Source organism: Malurus melanocephalus, unplaced genomic scaffold, assembly GCF_030028575.1.
Source record: "Malurus melanocephalus ecotype Western Australia unplaced genomic scaffold, MMel_1.1 scaffold_247, whole genome shotgun sequence".
NCBI classification, from domain to species: domain Eukaryota; kingdom Metazoa; phylum Chordata; class Aves; order Passeriformes; family Maluridae; genus Malurus; species Malurus melanocephalus.
In genome coordinates this window covers 69,180-91,419 of record NW_026623479.1, presented here as the reverse complement: position 1 = coordinate 91,419, position 22,240 = coordinate 69,180, and the positions used below count along the sequence as shown (strand labels likewise).

General features: G+C 38.6%; 1 protein-coding gene across 6 annotated transcripts in view; it reads left to right on the top strand.

Annotated features, from left to right (window-relative positions):
* The window catches only part of ACSL4 (acyl-CoA synthetase long chain family member 4), a 47,073-nt gene that overhangs the window by 13,531 nt on the left and 11,302 nt on the right, over nt 1-22,240 (top strand). For 2 of the 6 annotated variants that reach the window (XM_057375369.1, XM_057375368.1), the window contains exons 2-9: nt 12,734-12,778; nt 15,034-15,547; nt 15,850-16,027; nt 17,175-17,284; nt 17,380-17,518; nt 18,955-19,105; nt 20,245-20,368; nt 21,139-21,210. In XM_057375369.1, coding sequence (XP_057231352.1) covers nt 15,197-15,547; nt 15,850-16,027; nt 17,175-17,284; nt 17,380-17,518; nt 18,955-19,105; nt 20,245-20,368; nt 21,139-21,210 — 1,125 coding nt within the window. In that variant the 5' untranslated portion in view covers nt 12,734-12,778; nt 15,034-15,196. The remainder of the gene's footprint in view (nt 1-12,733; nt 12,779-15,033; nt 15,548-15,849; nt 16,028-17,174; nt 17,285-17,379; nt 17,519-18,954; nt 19,106-20,244; nt 20,369-21,138; nt 21,211-22,240) is intronic. The other 4 variants (XM_057375374.1, XM_057375372.1, XM_057375371.1 and 1 more) reach the window with 2 other exon arrangements.

Sequence of the window (22,240 nt, the reverse complement as noted above, 5' to 3'; positions counted from 1 at the left end):
TGTCACATACCCAGGAAAAGCAAGCTTAACACTTGTGTTAGGTTTGCATTTGCAGTCTGCTAGTGTAAGTGAATTTCTACTGTCCCTCAGTTGCACAGATGCTTTTACAGAGAGRAACACTGCCATGCTGACATATCTGATAGCTTTGCTTCTGATTGTTTTACATCATGTCTATGTCTTGCTGTGGCACCCTAAGGCCCCCAAGTTACAGACTCTTGGACTCTGCTCAGTGCAGGCAGCTCCCACCATGAGCCTGCTGCAGGTGCTGGAGGAGCCTGGTGTCCTTGGTTCCATCATCTCTCTGTTCTCCACAGCATCCATTGGGCACACCTGTTGATTCCTGTGCTTGAATTTTTTTTTTCTATGAGGTGCTCTGCTGTAGCATAAGAGCTATCCTTTGTGGTTCAGGATAAAATGTACTGATGAGCCTGAACAAAAGTGAAACTCCTGCTGGTCTTTTAAAGACAAAGTTAAAGGTGTGCTGTGTTTTTGGAGACTGTGCAGCTGAGTTGCCCATTCTATGTCCAGCTTAGTCAGCTCAATAGCAAGCCTCATATACCACAGTGTTTGCTAAAATAAGAACTTTGTCAAAATAAATACATTTTTGTGTTCATATAGTGATTGCTTATCTAGCTGCAAGTCTGATTTGAGACAGCAAAATTTACAAAACAGTTTATTGTTTATTTAATATGTCTGTTACGTTATTAATATGTTTATTTAATAGGTGCACTAGGAGCCACTGTACAACTTGAACCAAAAAGTGCACTAAGGAAGATGTATTTAGAGAAACATTAGACTGTAAATGATGAGTACTGTCAGTTCCTCACATGCAGTGAAGTAGAAAGAGCACTCACTATTGTCAAATTAGGCAGGTACTACCAAATCTTTATTTTAACTTCASCTTGTGTTGTAGTTCACCATTTTACTGCACATATTTATGGCAGGTGGCACATAGAGCAGAATGAGTCTTTGCATATTTAAATGTGCCATGACAGCTGTGTCCCRTTGAGTGTGTAGGGCTGAAGGAAGCTGATAAGAACTTGTGGAGCCTGTGTTATCCTTGCTGGTAAGAAGGTGCAAGTATCTGTCTGGGAAAAAAAAAGGCAAATTGATGTAACTGGGTAGATTTACTGAAACACTTCACCTTGTCCAAGTGATCCATGAAGTACTTTGTTGTTTCCTCCCCAGYAGTCACACATGCAATAGTTTTGGAAAAGATCATATTAAGTTCAGTTTACCTAAAGCACATGGTTAAGTATAATACACAGTGAGTCCTTCTCCCATTTSTCTTGGTAGCTAGAGGAGTTCAGCAGCCTGAAATGTCACTATTTCAAATATGCCAGTTGMGTCTGAGGAGCTGCACACAGCATTTCAAGGCATGCTGAATGTTGGCTCACAGCAAAATCCCCAAAATTTATGAATGAGGGCGTTCGTTTCATAGCTTAAGCTGACAGCTTGGCAGCCAGCTACCATACAGCCGCTTTGGATTAGGAAGATTACTAACTCCTGACTTTCCACAAATAAAAAATTATGCCTATTAAAGTATTTCGGATTGTATAAAATTCATCTGTAATACATTTTTTAAAAGTGGCTGGATATGGGGGTTGGGCTTGGGTGGGGTTTTTTTTTGCTTTCAGTGAAGATAAAAGTAGGTTATACATCATGCTACAGCTTCACTCCTGTGGACACACTAAGCTTGCAAAGGCTGCAGCCAGCATTCACTCACTCTGGCTCCTGGCAAAAAGAGGGGACAGCAGCAAATAGGTAGAGGCTACTTTGTTCAACAGTGGCTCCATTTTCTGCTTGTAGCTTTGTTTTAAGGCTTAAAGTTCTTGCAAAGCACAGAACTGCGTGTCAGGAGAACTAAACCAAGGTGACCACTACTTCCCTGGCAGTGGTCCTTGTGGGACTGAATTGGGGATGGTGTCACACAGCCCATGCAACTACAGGTTATTTGTAACTGCAAACTGCAGCCCAGGGGAACAGCCAGAGTGCTGCCCAAGTAGGACCACCGCAGTCCAGATCTGCATTCAGTTACTTGCCATGGGCCTAAACATGAAGATTCAGACAGGGAACCAACCCTCTTGTTGCACTGTTCACTTCTCATTTGGAGTCTCCCTTACACTGAGGTATTAATGTCAATTCAACAAAATAATTTGCTGAAATTGTGTTACATTATTAAAATTGCTTGGAGCRCTAACCTCTCTAACCACTTTTCTATTTCTAGTATGGCACTTCTTCTTTTGGTTTTCTTACACAATAAAACACACATACTAAAAGAATTGCAATACTGTATAGGTATAGTTTTACAACAATATTTTCTATAGGTTTGAATGTCATGTAGAAGAATAAACAGTTAGTGGTAATGTCAACTAACAGCAAAGTGACATAAAAATATAAAGAAAAATTAAAAAAAAAAGGAAGAGGTCTTGGTTTATGGTGTCTGTGGTCTTTTTGCACCAGATGTAGAAGTAGGAAGGATGGAGTGGTTTCTATCTGCTCATAGTAGCCCATTAGTTTGTCATTTTGCACATTCATTTCCATAAAGGCAATTGTATGTACTGCTGATTCATTCTGTGTATTTACACGGGGTAAATTAATACTGAACTTGATAGCCTTGGTTTTGTGCCTTTGTTTGACAGATGTGTTTAATTTTCATTATGAAAATGGGTTATCTGTTTATTTCATAAGCATGCAAATACTTCTGCATTTTTATGAGCTCCTCTGTTTGAACAACTTGGTCAAAAGTGCTTTCCTTATGAAATGTATCGCCACAGGCAAGAGGAACAACTGGAAAGTGAAACTAAGCTTGCTGTGCTTAAATAAAAAGCAGGGTGAGAATGTGTGAGCTGGAACAAGGCTCAGAGCAACGTTATGCCTTAGAAAGCTATGGAGAGCATCCTGCCTGTAAGAGCAGGCTACTATTTGCCATTCTGGGATTGCCAGTTCCCTATCTGGTTGGTCTTTCAGACCTGTTTTTCATTGATGTCTTTAAATAACAGTACCTGTGGAGAGWGCTTTATGGCTCCATAAACTTTATTAGGAGGAGAGATGATAAACTGAACGTTTCTGTCTGACATAACAGAAATAAAAAACTCGTTCCAGCCTTGAATAAGTTCAGGTTATTTAAATGCTTAAAGGTGGTTTGATGAATGATAATCACATACACAGAACAGTCAGTAATAAGTGTAAGACTCTGTCCAGATCATGTTACCATACCAGCTGTTTTCCCACCTTCCAGGGTCATGGTCTGTGTCTAGACACTGGAKGCAAAGGTAGAGGGAGCATGTGCTATTCCCTGAAAGGCCACAGTGAATACGGTTTCTGTTTATTTCTCTAAGTTGTTTMATTTGTGTTCCTCAGACAGAACAAACAGTTTAATAAATTTATTACATATTACCTCTTAGTTTATCATTTCCCTAGTTATCTGAAAKTGAGAAATACATTTGTAGCTTGCATAGCATTAAGTAGATTTATCTTTCAGAAAGGTAAGCCTTGAATATTGGGTTACTTTACAGTTGAGGCTGTTAAAAGCAGTCTGATGCTGGATTTAACCAAAAGTACACGTGAAAACTTTTTGTCAGGTATACTTTTGGCAGCATTTTACATCATCTAAACTCCTGAAGGTGCTCAGAAGATAAAACTGAGGTGAAAATTGAAAGTGATCATGTAATGTGTTTCTAGTGGTATCCCCTGACCTAAAGTACAGCATCTGAAGAGCCTGTGCCTTCAAYCAACAGCTGACAAAGCTCTTATTACCCAGCCATGAAAAGTTTGGGTAGAGTGATCTATTCAGATATGTTTGTAACTGAAGAGGGCCTAGAATTTGCACTATTTAATGTTTTCCTTTTCTAGATTTTTTCATTCGTTTATTGATCTACTTACCTAGAAACATTTGAATTCCAGTTGTGTTCAAGGTAAAGTGACTTGTTTATTGTGTGTACTCAKGAGCAGTAAGATTGACAGTAACTAGAGAGTGGGCACTTTAATAAGCCTTACCCAAAACTTCCAACAGGGAACTTTGTCATCCCATTGTAAGAATCAATCTGATAGACTTGAAGTGGCAACTGTGTATTTTTAAGTTGAATTAGAAACATTTTCTCAAATGTTAGCCTTTTGAGTATCACTGCATTTGTTAAGAAGCTAAATTACTATTTTTTTATTACTGACTGTGAATTGTTGTTGAGATACAGTGTCATGCTAAGGATTTTTCTGTCCCTTTTTCAGAACAAAAAGTTCCTAAAAATAAGTTGAAAGAATGGTCAACAGCAKCAGTTTCCTCTTGAAACTTCCTTCAGAATTTGTCTGAGACCACTTTACTGTCTGTTTAGTCTACTGCTGCAGTTTCTTTCTTCTGCAGTTGCTACTGTGACTGCTGCTTTACTCATATTAAAAATTATATGGTTAGCTAAATAAAAGTCATACCATCAAAGCTATGTGCTTTGCTGCAAATAGTCACACACACTTTTTTGGTTTTCGGCCCATCAGGATCTGAACAAATTCCTTTCAGGAAGCTTTGTGGCTGTGCTAGCACCCAGCTGCCCTGTGCTAGTATGTTTTGCTGAAGGGTAGGACATGTGCAGAGGTATGACCATGATAATGTGGTTACACAGCTCCTTGGCCAGAGCCAGCTCTAGCTCAGGCTTGGAGTGTGTGATCYTCTACAAGTTTGTCCTCTGCTGCTTTGCAAAAGGTACTTGGATGTTTTGGATAAGAACATCAAATGCTTCTGCCTCTGAAACTGTACACAATAAACTCTTTCATGTCTGTAAATAAGAAGGRCAATAAATATGCCTGTACATTTATTGGGGGCTGTAAAGTTCAAAACCACAGTGTTTGAAACTGTCTCAGAGGTACTTTTTTTCCTGCATTTTTTAAAAATGCCTTGAAGATTTGTGCTAATTTGTCCTGTGTTCTTGTGTCTTAGTGTGAATGTTTCTGCTCAGACACTTTTGAATGAAATAATGKTTAGAGCTGTTAAATCTAAAAACCTGGTAGTGGGTTTTTTTGCCTTACAGGAGAAAATGTAGTGGAATTTATTTGGTCACTTCACTTCCTCTTTGAAGTGCAGATAAAAATCAAAGAGCTGGTACAATACAGTAAGGCAGTAAAATTGCCTTCCTTGGTAGAAAATGTCAAATAATGTTATTAACAGAAATGTGCCCTACAGATATTTCAGTCTACCAAAGGGACATGAAAGTAGCAGAAAGGAAGTCCAGTCACAAAAAGTTTAAAGTCAAATCAGCAAAAAGTTGCAGTATGAAGTCCTGTCTTAGATGAGTTATTACTTTGGAATTCCATGTATGAATACAGAGATGGTGGATACTTAGAAATGAATCCAGTTATGTTTAGCTAGGAAGTGATGGGGTGGGTTCAATGTGAACCAAGCAATAGACCGTGCTGAAGTTTTGCATTAAAACAACAGAATTCAGTTTCTTAAACATACCAAAAACATCTTCATTTTTCCACTGGAAGATATTGTGATTGTGCAAAAGATTAAACAATGCTTGCTCCCAAGGCTCTTACTGTTTATTGACCCTCAAAGCATTTTTATTACACAATGAAAATGAAAAATAGAGATGACTCATGCTTGAAATCTCAGGGGCTGCCATCTCAAATGACCATGGGTGGGGGCAGTTGTCTTAAACTTTTTTAAGTGCACACCCAGTGGTGTTATATCAGAACATCTGCAAGGAGAGAGTTTCTGAAATGCAAATAAGAAAGCCTAATTTTTTAATACTTGGTTTTGCTCAGTCAAAAACAAAATAGAGGAATTTGCATTTGAATGTGAGCTAAGACAAAAAGGAAGGTGTATTTTACGGCTGTAGAGCTCTTCTTGTTGACTGTCCCCATAGAATTTTGAAAAACTCACACAAACCTTAGAAAAATCTCTCATAGCCCCCAGTATGCTTTTTAGTMAAAGACTAGTGATGCAGTTTACAAGGAGAAACATTTACTCTCCCCTCTTCTTTTTTTTAAGTGTGTAATTAATTTCATTACCTAAATTATGACGGATGTCTGAGAAGAAAACACCCTAATGTGAATGATGATAGATGGAGTTTCTGAAAAGCAAGGAAGGCAAATGTAAAATTGAAGGCAGAATCTCCTGTCAAAATGAGAGCTGAAGAGCCAGTCAGGCTCCCARAAGGAATACAGAATTATATTTAGAAATTCAGTCTGTTAAAATTGCCCAACATTCACTGTTGACAAGACATTTAAAGAGAAGTTCATAATCACGGTAAGTGCAGCGAAAGGAGAAGCTGCTGCAGCCCATTGCTGTGCCGGGGGTGCAGCAGAGCACAGGATAATGCTGCCAGACTCTCAGTGGGGTGATCCCTGTCATTACACTGCCTGCTTCCCTGCCAGACTGCACTTATGCTTGTGCACTTTAACATTTGACTGCTTGAATTGCTCCTTTCACAGAAAGGTTAGTACAGACCCATGCTCTTAGATTTCAGGAAACTTAAATAAAGGAAGTAGCTTTTGACTGGCTTGCTTGAGTTCATGTTTGTAGGCTTTGGTCAGACAAATCCATTACCTAAATCCTGTTCAAAAGAGAATAGTTCAGTGTTTACTTTCTCCTAAGTCTTGCTCTTACATAGTAAGAGATTGATGTTACTCTTTTGTTTTATAATGGCAAATGCCATTTTAGTCTTTCTAATGCGTCATCACAAGGGTACATAGAATTCCTCCTAGGCTGTGCTACACAGCTGTTTGGTGACACACACCAGATTCAGGGCCAGGAAATAAGTGTTCAATCTATGCAGCTAGGGCAATGTCATTAATGAGTTTTTTGGCTTGTTGAGGATGGGTCTGAACTTGAATGTGTGCACCCCCGCAGTCAGTGAAGCAGCTGTATCCAGCTGGGACAAGCATAAGTACATTTTTTGTGAATCAAATTCTGAACACACTTACCCAGGGAGAYTATTTTCTCCATTTTTAGTTGCAAAACAAAAAGCACCTGGCATCCTAATTTCCTTACATTGTCAAAGACTGTTATTGAAATGATCACTGTAAGCATAAGAGGGGAGATGAGTGTCCCAATTCTTAAATAATGAGTTTAGGAATTCTTACACAAGGCATTTGTCAATGCTTATGTTTCTAAGACTGACAATATCTAAAAACAGATAAAAATGAATGTCACCAGACCCAGGGAAGCCCCTAGCAATTAGAAGGGAAAAAAAAAAAAAAAAAAAAGAGTATGTGCAGTATTCAGGGATATTGCATCTGTCTTTGAAGACTGTAAAACACTGTGTATCTGTTACTTACTTTTAGTCTACCCTGAAAATGCAGGGGAGGATGTGGTAAACAGGGCTTTACATGTGTAAGTCTTAAATTTATTTGATCTTCTACACAGTGTAATTCACCACTCTYAGGAGAGGCCACTGTTTTTGCAAAGCAGTTTGCTACTGAGAAAGAATCAGAAAGTAAAAGATGATAACTTATATCTCACTACTTGGATCTTGCATGACAGAGCCATGCAAGTCACAACCTTCCCACTGCAAAATGGTTGTGTAGCTAAACACAGAACTAGCTAGTCTGTCCATTGTGTATTTATTGTGTGGGAGGGAAGATTATCAGTTCTTATTTTGGTGTTTTGCTGGAGTCATCCATGGCCACATGTCCTCTGAAATTTGTCCTTGTTGCTGCTGCTTGTTTCTTCATGTCCTTGTTATAAAAAGTTCSGTGAAAACAGTACATTTATCTCTGCTACTGGAACCTCAGAGTAACATTTGCCATAATGTCTAATGAGATAGGGATGTGTTGGGGGATCAGACCGAACTACTTCTTTATTAGTATAGAATATGCATCTCCTTTTAATTTTTTTTCCCTTTAGTTCAAGTATATTTTGTAGATGTTAGCAATATCAGTATTTTTCAGTTGCACATTTTCTCCTTTTCCATCTTCTGGAAATACTGTCTGTCCAAGCTACCATTTTTTAGCCTAGTCATTAACTAAAATGCCAAGTGAAACAAAAAGGTACCTCTCACTTCCCTTACCACAAATGAATATATTGAAACAGCTGTGTTTGCCATCAGTCCCAGTGAGTGCATTCMCAGTGCTGTGGTGTAACTCAGATTGGTAACTCTCCCCTCAGCCCTGGCCTTGTGAGACCCAGCCTGGAGTATCGCACACGGTTCTGGTGTGTCAAACATAAGAAGGATATGGAGCTGTCGGAGCAAGTCCAGAGGGGRCCATGAAGTTGATAAGAGAACTGGAGCACTCCTTCCTTCTAGGGACAGGCTGAGAAAGTTGGGGCTGTTCAGGTTTGRGGAGAGAAGGTTGTGTGGAGGCCTCACAGCCCCTGCCGGGACCTGAAGGGGCCTTCAGGGAGGTGAGAGAGGGCCTCGTCATGAGGAACAGCAGTGACAGGATAAGGGGGAGTGGGKGCAAACTGAAAGAGGGAAAATGTAGGTTAGACATTAGAAATAAATTCTTTGCTGTGGGAGTTTGAGGCATTGTAACAGGCTCCCCAGATAGGCTGTGGGTGCCCCATCCCTGGAAGTGTTTGAGGCCAGGCTGGATGGGGCCCTGAGCAAKCTGGTCTGGTGGAAGRTTCTCTGCCCGGGGCAGGGGCATGGAACAAAATGAGCTTAGAGGTCGATTCCAGCCCCTTAACACTCTGATTCTGTGGTTCTGACCTGAGAGCCTGTGCAGCCCAGGCCTGTGGGAGTGGTGGTGCAGCAGGGAGGGAGCCCCAGGTACTCACRGGGTGGCTTCTGGATAGACTTTAATGAGACAAATGAGCAGCTGGGTCAGAGGAAGGACTTTCCCAATTCTGTGGAGTCTCAGTGGACATTTTTCAGTTGTGGAATCTCCACTTGGCCTTTAACATTTTCTGCCTCTAGGGCATGCAGACATCTCTTAGCCATTCACCAAATATTWGAATGCCCTCATGTTACAAATGAGGAGAGTTTCACACCAGGCTCTTAGGTGATTGAGAACTATAGGGTCAGTGTGGCTGGGCTGGCTTCCACTTCAGTACTTATTGCAGCAATAAATGTTTGACACTTACAAATTGATTTTTTTTCTGATTAAGTGCATATATATTCTGAGGTAATAAGCAGAATCAATGAATCTAAAGGACAACAATAATGTTTTTCTTGAAACCAAAAATAAATCTTACCTTTGCTATTAGCTAAGTAAAATACTGTATTGAGTAGTTTTTAAGCAGCAATAAGAGAAATACAAATTCTTAATACTGCTTGTGATTTTGCTGTTTAGAATAAAAATATATTTAAACTTATATTAGGATCCACTACAAGTGATTTCCCCTCTCCCTGTTTGTTGGGACATAGGTACCAATATTTACACTCTACAGGAATAATRAGACCTCTCAAACTCTCAGGCTTTGAGCTATTCTTGCATTGCCAGAGCATAAGTAAGAAGTACTTATGAAAATTGGTTAGGTTTGGTTAGGCTTTTTCTGGATTTTAMTGCCCTTTGTGATGTACCAAAATGTGCAAGAAGAAAGTATGTAGAAATCTGTCTGTGAGAAAGAGAAATGAAACCTCATTAATTTTTTTTCTACTGTAACTTGCATTAATATTGCCAGAGTTTGTTTTTATGAAAACACTGGCATGATGTAAAAACTGAATCATTTCCTTCAGTTTCTTTTCCTTCAATCTTTCTAACCCCAACTGAGTTGTAATGAGCCACCAGATTCTTCTACCTCTTACTGCTATTTCATCAGAGCCTTCTTAGCTGTAGAAATCTTCTCTCACTATTGTTTGTATTARGGATAAATCTGGAAAATCAAGATTGTAGAGATCCCAACACTATGCACTCATTTGTTTATTGTGCTGCATCTTCCTAACGATGTGGTATTTCTTAGTCTTTCTGTAATCTTTTTTTGAAATYCCAGTTTGGTTTAGTCCTGTACTGGAACAAATTCAGGACTCCTAAATACTAARTTCCCTTCCAAAAACTGACTAACTAAAAACCCATGTACTTACTCAGGTCAACTCAAATTTTTTTAAACTGTGTAAAGCCACTTTTCCACTTACAAATCCTGAATGCTTACTGTGGCTTACAAAMTGTTTAGATCTGCCTGGATGCTAGAGAAATTCCAGAAACGGTTGTTACTTACTCATACTGGATTGTTTTGGAAGATTTCAGAACTTCCTGAAAGGAGTCAGCSCGGAGCATTTACGCTAAAGCAAGAATTGTGTCCCCATTTGAAGTTGGCAAGAGCTCTGTTGCAGAGGAACCAGACTTCCTTTGGTGTTGCTTTTAAACTAAAAACAACCTCCTTTGCAGATTTGCAGATTTTCTTCACAAACAGAGCCCTACCCTTTTCCTCCCTAATGTCATCTTTCTTACTAGATGACTTTGCTAACACAATGTTTGAAGTAGACAGAAAAAGAAGTTATGTTTTCTCCTAATCATGTTATTCCATAGTAAACTGGATCCCTGGCAAGCTTTTTAACACCAGAGAAAGGATAATAAACAGTACTGTTCATATACTTTCACAATTAAGCCTTTAGAGTGTTTTGGGCTTGGCTAATTAAAGCCTTTCCTAGTGGAGATAGTAATTTGTTCCCTTATTAAACTACATAGGATAAAAKTTCTAGCTACAGGTATTTTAGATTTTGAGTTACCCTTAGGAACTGTAGTAGTGTGTGCAAATGCTGAGTAAGTTGATTCTGTTCAGTTTGGAGAGTCAGATGCAGAGAAGATTAGGGAATTTCCTCCTCTTGGGAATACTCTGAGAGGTATAAACCCTCTCTGTCTTCCCCACACATGCTTTGGCTCTTACTTAGTCCCATAAGCTTTTGTGACTATTTAAAAGCTATTTTTCCATATTAAAAAAAAAAAAAAAAGCCATTTGTTTTTTAGATTTGAGTTAAATTAGGAAGAGGGGACTTCTATTCTAGAACCTGTGCTTTGATTTCAAGCTCTGTTCTGTGCCTCTGGCTACAGGACAGGAGTAGAGTGTTGCATATTATCTGTCCCTGAAACTTTTAACTAAGGATAGAAAAGCTTATACTCAGATAACATCTCTTCCATCTCTGGCAGCCTATGAAGTACAGTGACAGTTGTAAGCTTAGACTATAGAATTTTTGTAAACACCCAGCATATGACAGCCTTAAGGAAAACATTACCTCATGWGCAAGGTTTCCTGTATGAACACTGTAACATATCATGCAAATGTTAAATGAATTCTAGACCAYTTCAAACTTGCTAGAAGCTGTTTCACCTGAGGACAATTTTTTGGAKATGCTGAAAACCAGATACCTAAGAGAGAAACTATGTATATTTTTTGTTTGGTTTGGTTTTTTTCTTGCAGTCATGCCTGACGCATTCTGCTCTTTCTGGGAACATGTATTTCCTGCATCAACAACTGGAAGCCCTGCTGTTTCCAAAATAGCTAGATAAGGATCTAAATAGGCTAGCTCTGTTCAAACAGTCACGAGAAATAATGAGCTTTGTAAACCAGTAGAAAAYATTACATATTCTAAATATTCCAGTGTTAAATAACAGTTTTGTCTTAATACTGTGAAATTTTTCATGAGTACTAAATTCTATTTGTGAGTAATAAGGAAGTTTACTGAGAACATAACTGTTATGTTATRTAGTAATATGTAGCTGTTTTAYCTTGAAGTGTCCTTGATGGTGCATKGATGTGAACGTTGCATCTCTCTCCTTTCTCTTAAAGTCTAATTAAGTAGGAGATTGAAGGCATAAGGTAATTTGAATAGCTAAGTTGGGCTTCTAACTGAAGCCAATTGGTGTGGAGGTACTTTTGCGTGACGTCAGTTTGTTATGCAGTATATTTAAGTAAYGATAAATATTTAGCACGAGTTTGGGATGATCCTGCAATGGATCAAAATCTTATACTGCAACATGMAAGTGCCAGTAACACTGAAAACATTTTAACCATTAGCACCTCATCTTCATATTTCAAGAAAATCTTYGTAGCAGAATTTTGTACGGGATGTTTAACTCTGTTTCAGTCTGTAAAAACTGATTGATTGAAGTCTTAGACTTAATGGGGAAAGCTATTAAAATATAACCAGGTTAAACATCAATTAAAGTTTTCTTTCTGTATGAAAAACCAAGTCGTCCCACAGAATGATGATGCAGTAGACTTCTTGGAGCCTTATCTCTGCAGTTCCACACAGCCATCTTTTATTGCACTGGTCAGGGGATCAGTGTGGCCTTGCTGTCTCTATAAACATGCGTTTGTTCTTGAATCTCTTCTCTTACCTCAATACCCCAAATCCACTTCATGTTCTCGTGGATAGCGTGTGCTATGCGTAGGCCTGAGTTTGTGTTTCTTCTGATACTCATCTATCAAGAGTGACAAAGGGCTTCTTGTTTCTGCCTTGAGTCAGCAGAATAGATTATATGCAATATGAAAGTCTCTTCCTTGACTTTTGGGGATTTTTTTGGTAATTAAATTACATTAAACTTCTGTTCATAATTTTATCCCAGAGCATGTTTAAATGGGGAAGGGAGGGGGTAGTGTTGCATAAACTCTTTTTTTGCATTAAACTCTTTTTTTTTGTGTAGCTTTATCTCCTGTCTGTCYAATGTAGCTTGGAAATTTAATTTTTTTCCAGTAACTCAGTTGCTCTCCCTTGTGAGGGCTGTGTTGCATCTCTGTGTTAATTCATAGCTTATGCTACTTAAGAGCAATAGGGTAGAAGTTCTAAAGATTGCTCCATTCTGCAAGGTGAAAAACATCCTAACCTCTAATATGTTCTTTTTTTTTCCTGTATTAATATAGATCTAATCAACACTGAAAAATCGTCAGTCATCAGTGTCATATCTTGTAAGTACACCTCTGTGTGTTTGTGTTTGTGAGGTATTGCATGAGCATGTTCAAAGGAAAAAGCCAAGGTCRTCTTTTGGGGACTCACTAAGATTTTCCAGCTGATGTTATTAGGAATTACAACTGATTTTTGTCAGGATAGAACGTGATTCTGTTTTGAATTACTACAAATAGTACAAAATAGCCAAATTTCCTGTTTTTAAACACCTTTTAAAGTATTTCAAATTAAACTGAAATTCCAAAATGAAAGAAATGCATCCTTCCTCTCCCCCCTTCCTAAATTAGCCAGCTCTTGATTATTAGCCAGTAGTGTTTCACAGTAGGACCACTTCTGAACAAGCTCCTACTCAGCTTGAAGAAAAGCTGCAGTACTGTCTCATTATGTTAAATAGTTTGTAGCAGTCCAACAACTCTGCTTTATATCCACGTCAGTGTGCCTGGTCATATGCTCTTTGTTGGAAGGYGAGGAGCAGCCAGAGTTCCCCCTGGGCTTTATTTTAACTTGTAGCATTATGTATAACCATGGGTGTGCCCTGACATTTCCTTACTGTGTCTTCGTGCCATGGCTGGCTTGTCTTTGAAATACAACCTCAGTGGCTGTGTTTGGAGCACTGAAATAACTGGAATGAAAGTATTGTACAAGATTCATATTAAAACCAATAATCCTTCATTTTAGAGAACTGGAGCTTTGGGAAATAAAATAAACCCTTTTCTGTTGAGGTTGATGATGGTGGGGTTCACCAGAGCAGAATAAACATGTACATTTTGAAAAGAATGTAGCATTCTTTTTTTAATTCTTTTTTTTTTAAGAATATGCAGAATACTTTTCATCCATACATGTCTGAGCTTAGTTTTGTCTAGCTTCATTTATTGTACTATCATTTAATAGTAATTTTATTTTGTAGTTGTAATTACTAAAATTAACATGGTGGTCATGTTTTAAATATCTGCAGATCTCTAAATTGCGTTAAAGCTGTTGAAATTGGCTACAACACATCTGTGTATGTTGGAATTCTTACTAAAAAACCCCCCAACCTGTTGACAGATTTCTGTTATGCTGTTAGTAGCAGTTATCTTGTTTAACCTGAAATGTTAATTGTAGCCTCCCTCATCACCTGAGGGTGGCAAATATATTAATAAAGGTCTATTTTGAGGTGTGCCCACGTTCTTTTAATTCTTGATGGAGCCCTGAGAATTTCCCTATTCTCATCCCTTCTGTTTATCAGACTGTGTCTGTRACAGCCTGGGCTCTGATGAAGGTCAGCATAACTGGCTTCCTTGCCTGTCTGAGGTTCTGCCCTGGTTAGTGCACCTTGGCCTTTTATTTCCCTGTGTTAGCAAGCTGTTTTCACACCAGCCAGKTGAAGATAAGCCACTCACCTCTTTCACATGCCAGTGCAGACTAGTCCCAGGCCAATGGGCTGGCTGCAGCAGTGATTTGYTGTGATGGTTTTGTTTTTCTTCCACTCACTATCAGTTCTTATCCAGGCCCAGTTCTCCTTAATGAGGAAAGATTTCTGACATGCAGACAAAATACTGCCAAATTGTACTTTCTTTTAAATTGACTTAGTCAAATTTTATTCAATTTTCCATACTTGAATTTTGAAATGCATGTATTGAAGTAGTTTTTGAAATTGGAAAAGCAAACTTGCATAATATCTTTCCAGGAGTCTAACATTCATAGTTGAAAAGTAGGAGATTAGCAACCCCAGCAATTGCATTTTTAAAGCAGTGTTGGAATATTATATAGTTTTTAGATTATAGCATGTAGATTTTGRAGTCTATGTACTATTTTTGAGTATGTCAAGATACATTTTAATCGGAAGAGAAATAGATAGAAATTCTGAAAAGCAGGAAAGCAATCTGCTGTACCTTTTCTCTGTAGTACAAATATTTAGTGGGAAAACAAGCATTGACCTTTCCCATAATTTCACAATTGTCATTACTCAAGTAGCTTAAACACAATATTATGATATGAAGGACAGACTTCATCTCAACAGCCCTGAACTATTCAAACAGAGATAGTGGGGAAAAGTCTGTGAAAAGTAAATATTTGTGGATGCAAGAAACAAGTATGGAAAAGTTTCATCCTCTTTCATCCCCAGAGCAGATTACTGCTCTATTGTGCACTGATGCTTTTGAAATGAACTCTTTAGAAGGACTAAAACTAATGAACTGACTATAATATTACTAATTTAATTATTTTTTCTTTTTTTTTTCCTGCTCTCTGCTTGGCACTGGTCTTCGCCCACAAGTGTCTACTGTTGGCTCTCAAAGGTTACTAAAATTTTGCAGCTGCTGTGAATGAGTACTAACTAAGCTTCACGTCCTGTTGCTTSTCCCTGCAGCACTGTGTGCTGCTGCTTTGCTCTTGCTGCCTCAGAACTCCATAAGAGAGTTTCCTTTTAAATACCCACAATGAAATCTAGGCTAGAAGTGCGTTCCATTCTCTTGCTGCCTGTGTACTTGTTTATCTGGTTGTACAGTATGCTGGTATTTATTCCCTGGTATTTTCTTACCAATGCCAAGAAGAAAAAGGCTATGGCAAAGCGGTTAAAAGCTAAACCCATCTCGGACAAGCCTGGRAGCCCCTACCGCTCTGTCACTCACCTGGACTCACTAGCAAACATAAACATCCCTGGAGCAGACACCTTGGACAAGCTCTTTGACCATGCTTTAGCAAAGTTTGGGAAGAAGGACTGTCTTGGAACCAGGGAAGTACTGAGTGAAGAAAAYGAAATGCAACCAAATGGAAAAGTGTTCAAAAAGGTAAAAGTCACAATTTTTTACTTAATTCTGACCTGGTTTTGAGCTGCTTTGTATCTTGCCTCAATGCATGTCCYTTTAGAGCTCTTCCTCAGTCATCGTTTAATAAACCATTCATGTTATGGAAGTTCAGGAATAACAGAATATACAAGCATGCACTATTTATTCTACTCCAAGAAAAATGAAAGCAATTTTTTATTGAATGACARTGTGTGTGCTTATGCTGTTAGACACCAACTCAMATCAGCTGGTRGAACTGWACCAGAAGCTTCTTGTCATGAAAATTTATTGTTTTTCCTTTGCAGTTAATTTTAGGAGCTTACAGATGGTTATCCTATGAAGAAGTAAATGAGAAAATCACTCGCTTGGGGAATGGACTGACTGCCCTGGGACTAACCCCAAAAAGTACCGTTGTCATATTCTGTGAGACCCGAGCTGAGTGGATGATTGTAGCTCTAACCTGCTTCAAGTACAACTTCCCTCGTGAGTGCTCAATTTGGTTACTTCTAATGTATTTTAGAACCATTTCTCAGCACAGATTTGGCTATATTTTGACTCCGCCAGTCTTGTCATTGGAGGTGTAAGAATTTCATAAATTTTCTCTGCTGATGATCTGATTCTTAGAAGTTTTCAGTCTAGTCTGTGCATTATGGAGATCTCTAAAATTAACTTGCTCATACTTATTAAACTGCTTTTTACAATTTTATTGTAGTACTGTTCTAGATGTTAAAATGACAGAATACTACGCTTACTATTCCGGTTGTTTTAAATACTCTGAAGATGTCAGTAGTTGCATTTCTCCCCCCAAAATGTGGGATATTTTTACAGTATTTTCTGACTGTATCCTGACTTACCCAATCCATGTTTAGGAGGTATATCAGAAGAGAAGAMTGGTAAACAAAATCATATGTTAATCTGTGGGTAGTCTGTTTTAGTGACATTTATAAGCTGCWGGAGTTYATTACAATTATGTATGGTTTTCCTTTTTTTTAATTGAAGCTTCCATGAAGCACATGTTTCACACTGACTACAGACATGTTCACCTTGATTAATTACAGAAATAATGTAGAAACACAATATTATGATGTGAAGGACAGACTTCCTTCKCAACAGCCCTGAACTATTCAAGCAGAGATAGTGGAGAAAAGTCTATGAAAAGTAAAYATTTGTGGATACATTATTGTTGGGTTTTGGTGCATCTCTTTRTTCTGATAATTTCTTCTCTGCTCTAGCCTAGAATCAATTATTTCAGGAGAACTAGATGATTATTGTAAGTTCCTTCTAACTTGCCTGGCCACTTCAGGCTTACTCAAAGTTACAGCCTGTTATTTAGAGCATTGTTCAAAGGTCTCCWWAACAKTGACAGGCTTGGGGCATCACCCAYCTCTCTAGAAAGCCCGTTCCAGTGTTTGACCACCCTCTTAGTAAAGCCATGCTTCCTGTACAACTGTCCTCCTTGTTCCAGAGGTCTCTTGTGCCATAAAATCTCTGACGTGGAAAAATTAAAAGCTATTTTATTTRCAAATTAGAAAATTCCCAATTGAGTGGTTTCCAGTAAGCTAAAGCAAGAGCTTTTGCATTTAGTATCACTTTAACCCTTCTTTCATGCCTTCTTCCATCATTGTGACAGTTGTCACTCTGTATGCCACCCTGGGTGAAGAAGCAGTGACTTATGGTCTCAATGAGTGTGGAGCAGCGTATCTGGTCACGAGTGTGGAACTTCTTGAGAGCAAACTTAAGGTAATTTGGTATCAGCTTCACCTGCTATAAGCAACCCTACAGTAATTTTACAGTACAGTCAGTACAGTGCTGAAAGTTTCATTTCTGTTCTATAGACTGCACTGCCACAAGTCTCCTGTCTGAAACATATCATTTATGTGGACAAGAAGACTGTCAATAAATCAGAATACCCTGAAAATGTGGAGATTCATAGTATGCAGACAGTAGAAGAACTGGGAGCCAAACCAGAAAACTGTAAGTGTATCACTTGKTGGACTAATCAAGCAGTGTTAGCAGTGAAATCAGACTGGGTTAAGATGGATGCATAGCAGAAAAACACTCACCCATGCAGGTCACCAGCACAAAGGTGGTGGCAAGTTGCCAGTTCATCCTCTGGCTACCTTTCAATAAACAAAAAAAAATTGTTTTCAATCTCTTGTTCATGTGTCAGGTATGTCAGGATAAAACTTTAGTTTTAACTTCTAAACCATAACCAGAATAATTTAATTCTCCATCTTTGTTTTAGGAAATAAATAGTAGCTGGTGTAGTGTTTCATTTTCTSCTACTCTTACCTTTCATTCATCTTATTGTCACTATTTTTTCTAAGAAAAGAGGAGAGAGCACTTGAAGCTTTGAGGTTTTTTGGCTTGGAAATGTCCATTTTCTTAACCAAGTTGTAGCTAAAAAGCACCTAAGTCTCCAGGACTAACAGTTACATTCCTTGCTCCATTGGGCGGCCAGCAGTGACTGTAAATATCTGCTTTAAGGAAGGAAAACCCAACCCTGATGATCTATTCTCCTTACATCAGCAGTCTGTAATTAGCCACATCTTTCTCTGGAGTAAAGGAGGAGATAACTGGCAAAGGAGCTTTGGGAAACAGCATTCATCATAGCTGCTTATCTCTGATCAGCCTGAGGTGCTGCTACAGACCAGCAGTGATCCTGAGGGTGTTTTTTCTTGGGTTTTGTCCCTAAAAAAACCTGCAGACTCTGCAGGCCTTCCTTGCAGACACTGTGCCATGAAAGCTGATGATTTTCATCTTAAGAATAAAGGGAATTAAAACAAAAATCAGAAGTCAAGTGTTCTAAGGTTACTGCTTTTCCATTAATCTGCAGCTTACCTGAGGAAGGTTTCTTTTAAAATTTAAAAAAAAAAAAAAGTATGTGGGGAGTGGGGGAAGAAGTTAAAAAAAGTAATTTTAATCTACAACCTTGGCTTTGAAAGACTGATGGACAGAAAGCTGACTTGCAGCTTTTTGGGGTTTTTGTTGGGTTTCTGTTGTTTTTTTTTTACTCAACTTGCTGTTTATTATCAGTACTGTGTTTCTCTCCTTGGCTGCCCTTGACGGTTTTATTTGGTCTTTAAAAGGCTCCTTCTATGAAACTTTCAGTCAATTATAAACCACAATGACAAAAGCATCCCCCAGATTGTGTAGATGCCCAAGTACTCATAATTCYTTTCAAAATGGGCCTTCCCTTTCTTCCTCTTAAAAGGAAGAAACCAGACCACCCACTACTCTCTCCAGCACTGAGCATACAGCAGCACACTGCTGGCCTTCCATGAAGCATCTGTTTCACACTGATTACAGATATTTTCACACTGATTAGTTAGAGAAATTATTATTATTATTAGAGAAATAATTCAGAAAGTAGATAAAATTATTAACAGTTTTTCTCCTGAATTTTGTAGCAAGCATCATGCCAAGCAGACCTGTTCCTACAGACTTGGCTTTAGTAATGTACACCAGTGGCTCTACTGGGAGACCMAAAGGAGTGATGATGATGCATAAAAACTTAATAGCTGGAATGACAGGACAGTGTGAGAGAATACCTGGACTGGGGTAAGAAACACTTCGTTGTTTTGTGTACAAAGTGCTAAAACAACCTCCTAAAGTGTGCACATTTWTAGAGAGTCTGCTGCTGGCATTGTGTGTTATCAAGTTCTTCATGTTATTGTGAGACCACTAGTCTTTAATTTGTAAGAAATATGTCTTGTGCTTATGTCTTTACCCTGTTTGGAAGGTATGCCCTTATAGCTTTGTTCTCACATGCTGTTGCTTTTTTTATTATTATTWCCCTTAGCTCTAGGTCTGTAATGGATTTTTGCACTCTTAAGCAACGAAAGATGCCACTAGATAAGGAGATTCCTCATGTAGTCTAACTTGGGAAATGTTTTCAGACATTTTCAGGCAGCTAGAATCAGTTTAGGAAGCATGTCAGAACCTAGCACTTAATTACCCTGTAGACACCACTCTTGGGTGTACGTACTGCGGAATCTGCTCAATTACAGTTCACTGAAGGAGCAGAAAAGCAATAAATCATGCATTGACAACAGTAAAACCAACTGCAAATTCCCTCACKTTTATGTTTTGAGGAAATGTTTCATGGAGGTGTGTGTATTAGTCCCTGCATTCACAAAGGGTTCAACAGCTGAAGCAAGGCCTGTTCCACACTCCTGTAGTGAGAGCATATAAACCCCACTCTGGCTGGGTGCTGAAAGCTGCTGTTCAGTGGCAGCTCTAAGTTATTGTGGAGAAATCTCAGAGCAATTACTTCCTGAAACAAGCCTCAGTACTTCAGTGATCAGCTCCCTTTCTAGTATTGTATCCTGGAAGAAAAGGTCACTGACATGGTTTTGTAAATCATTGGTCATTATTTTAAAGTATGGTGATTTCATCCTTAATTTTGTAACTGGAATGAAACCTCCCACAAGGAGAGAAAATTGCAGTAAAGGACTAAGCAATCTGAGTTCCCTAGAAAACAAGGCAAATCCTATAATTCATACAGAGTTCAGTAAGGTCAGATTTCCCCCATTTTGTTTATATGATGTGGTTGAAATCAAATCCTTCTTGTGTACAGGAGAATAAGCTTACTTGTGATCCAGATCAAGCAAAAAGCAATAACTAAGTACACAATCAAATGATTAAATGGTATTTTCAGTCCACTTGTGCCTTATGGTTAATTAATTTTCCTTTCCCAGCCCCAAGGACACTTACATYGGTTATTTGCCTCTGGCCCATGTGTTAGAACTGACGGCAGAAATTTCCTGCATCACTTACGGCTGCAGGATCGGCTACTCCTCTCCTCTCACTCTCTCGGACCAGGTGAGGGCTGCCAGAGCAAGGGGGGAGGCAAACTTCAGCTTTTGTATCCTGTGCTCTCCTTGTTCAGCTTCCTCCTTCAGTAAAGAAACACTGATGTATACGGCACACTTCAGTAATGTAATTTTTTTTCAGAAAATGATGCAAATTAACATTCCTGGTGAACWACATCCATGGGTCATGCTATATAAATTGTATTAAAACCTTTGCTTTTATGATACTTAAGAAATCTAAAAGCAATCCTAATAAATGCCTGTAGCATTATCCACTGGGTAACAGGGTAAGAACAGCTCTTAATAGATCAGTTGAACTGTTTGTGATTTTMAGTTTTTGGTCTCACTTTACCACTTCTTTATYCAGTTATTGCAGATCTTCTATTTAGTCCTTTGCCTTTTTCCATTTAACAATGCAGAAAGTAAGAACAAATTAAGCCATAAAAGATGTCTGTRTGTTTTGCTGGTATAGAGATTTGCATTATCGTGCTTATTACTTGTGCAAAACAAGCACCCAGAGGAAGATGAGGAGGAGAAAGCAAGTACTAGAGGGAGGAAGTAAGAGAAAGATAAACAAAGTGAACTCATAAAAGATTATTTTGGTTGAAATAGKTGTTAATCATTACCCTTTCCATAACAACGAGGGGGAAATGACACAAGAAYGGGGGAAAATACTTGAACAAATTACAGGCTAATATATCTCCTTTTGTTAGTTCTTTAGTTTTCAAGAGCTGTTGGTTTTTAGCTTTATAAATTGATGGGTTTTTTTTCTTATTGCAGTCAAGTAAAATTAAGAAGGGAAGCAAAGGAGACTGTACTGTACTTAAGCCTACRCTGATGGCAGCAGTGCCTGTAAGTATGCAGAAGCAGATATGTTTAGAAAAAAATTATGTTTTCTACCTTTTTCATGCTAGAAAAATGTATTTACTAACGTTTTTCTCTTTACATGTAAGTAATTGTCACTAATAGAAAAACAGCTGTTGGTTTCTGCAGATGAGCACGAGTCTGCCTGTACTAAGGCCAAGATCCTTTTTGATCCCAACMTGTAAATGTTTCAATAGTTACAAGTGGTGTTTTGCTGGGCTCCTGACACAACAGTAGGACACAATCACAGTCTGGAGCTTCTTTTTGCACAGGGACGAAGCAGGGTGGCCTTGGCCAAGAGGGACACTTCAATGATCTGGGCATTTGGGTCAGTCACAGACTTAACAAGTGAAGCTTCAGGGTAACACTGAGGTTGAATCTCTCGTGCTGTTCTCAGGGTAAGCAGGCCAGGCTTAGTTTCCTCTCAGAAGAAAAAGTGATCAGGAGACTCTTAACTCCTCTTGCTTCTGTAGCTTGCACTGCTCTGTGAGTGACCAGGCTTCTGCACTCCACAAGGCTGTAGTGCTGTCCAAAAACTCCAGAAATATTTGTGTCTTTCTGATGCCAAGCCCTCTCTACGTGTTCTGCCATCACAGGTGCTGCTTTTAGATCCTATCACATCTGTGGCTCCTAAGACTGGTAGCACCWGGTGGTGCCACATGGTGGTTGGGAGTGAGTAGGAGGATTTAATCTAATTTAGCAATAGTGACTTCTGGTTTGATTTGGTTATTCTGCAATATCTTACAATAGCCAAGATTTTTAAAATCAATGTAGTCACTTGCATTCTTTTGTTTTATAAAATAATAAGCATATATGGAGGCTTGAGTTTTTTCTTATTAACAGTGATAATACATCTGAGAACTCCAACCTGCTGGAAAATATTCATTTAAATTTATTTCATGGGGAGATAGCACATAAATATTTCAAAGCATTATGCTCCAARCAAATTTGAAGGAGCCAGTTTTTAAACTTCTATCCAATACTTTATCAGTCTGAACACAATCTTTGGTTCTGTGTA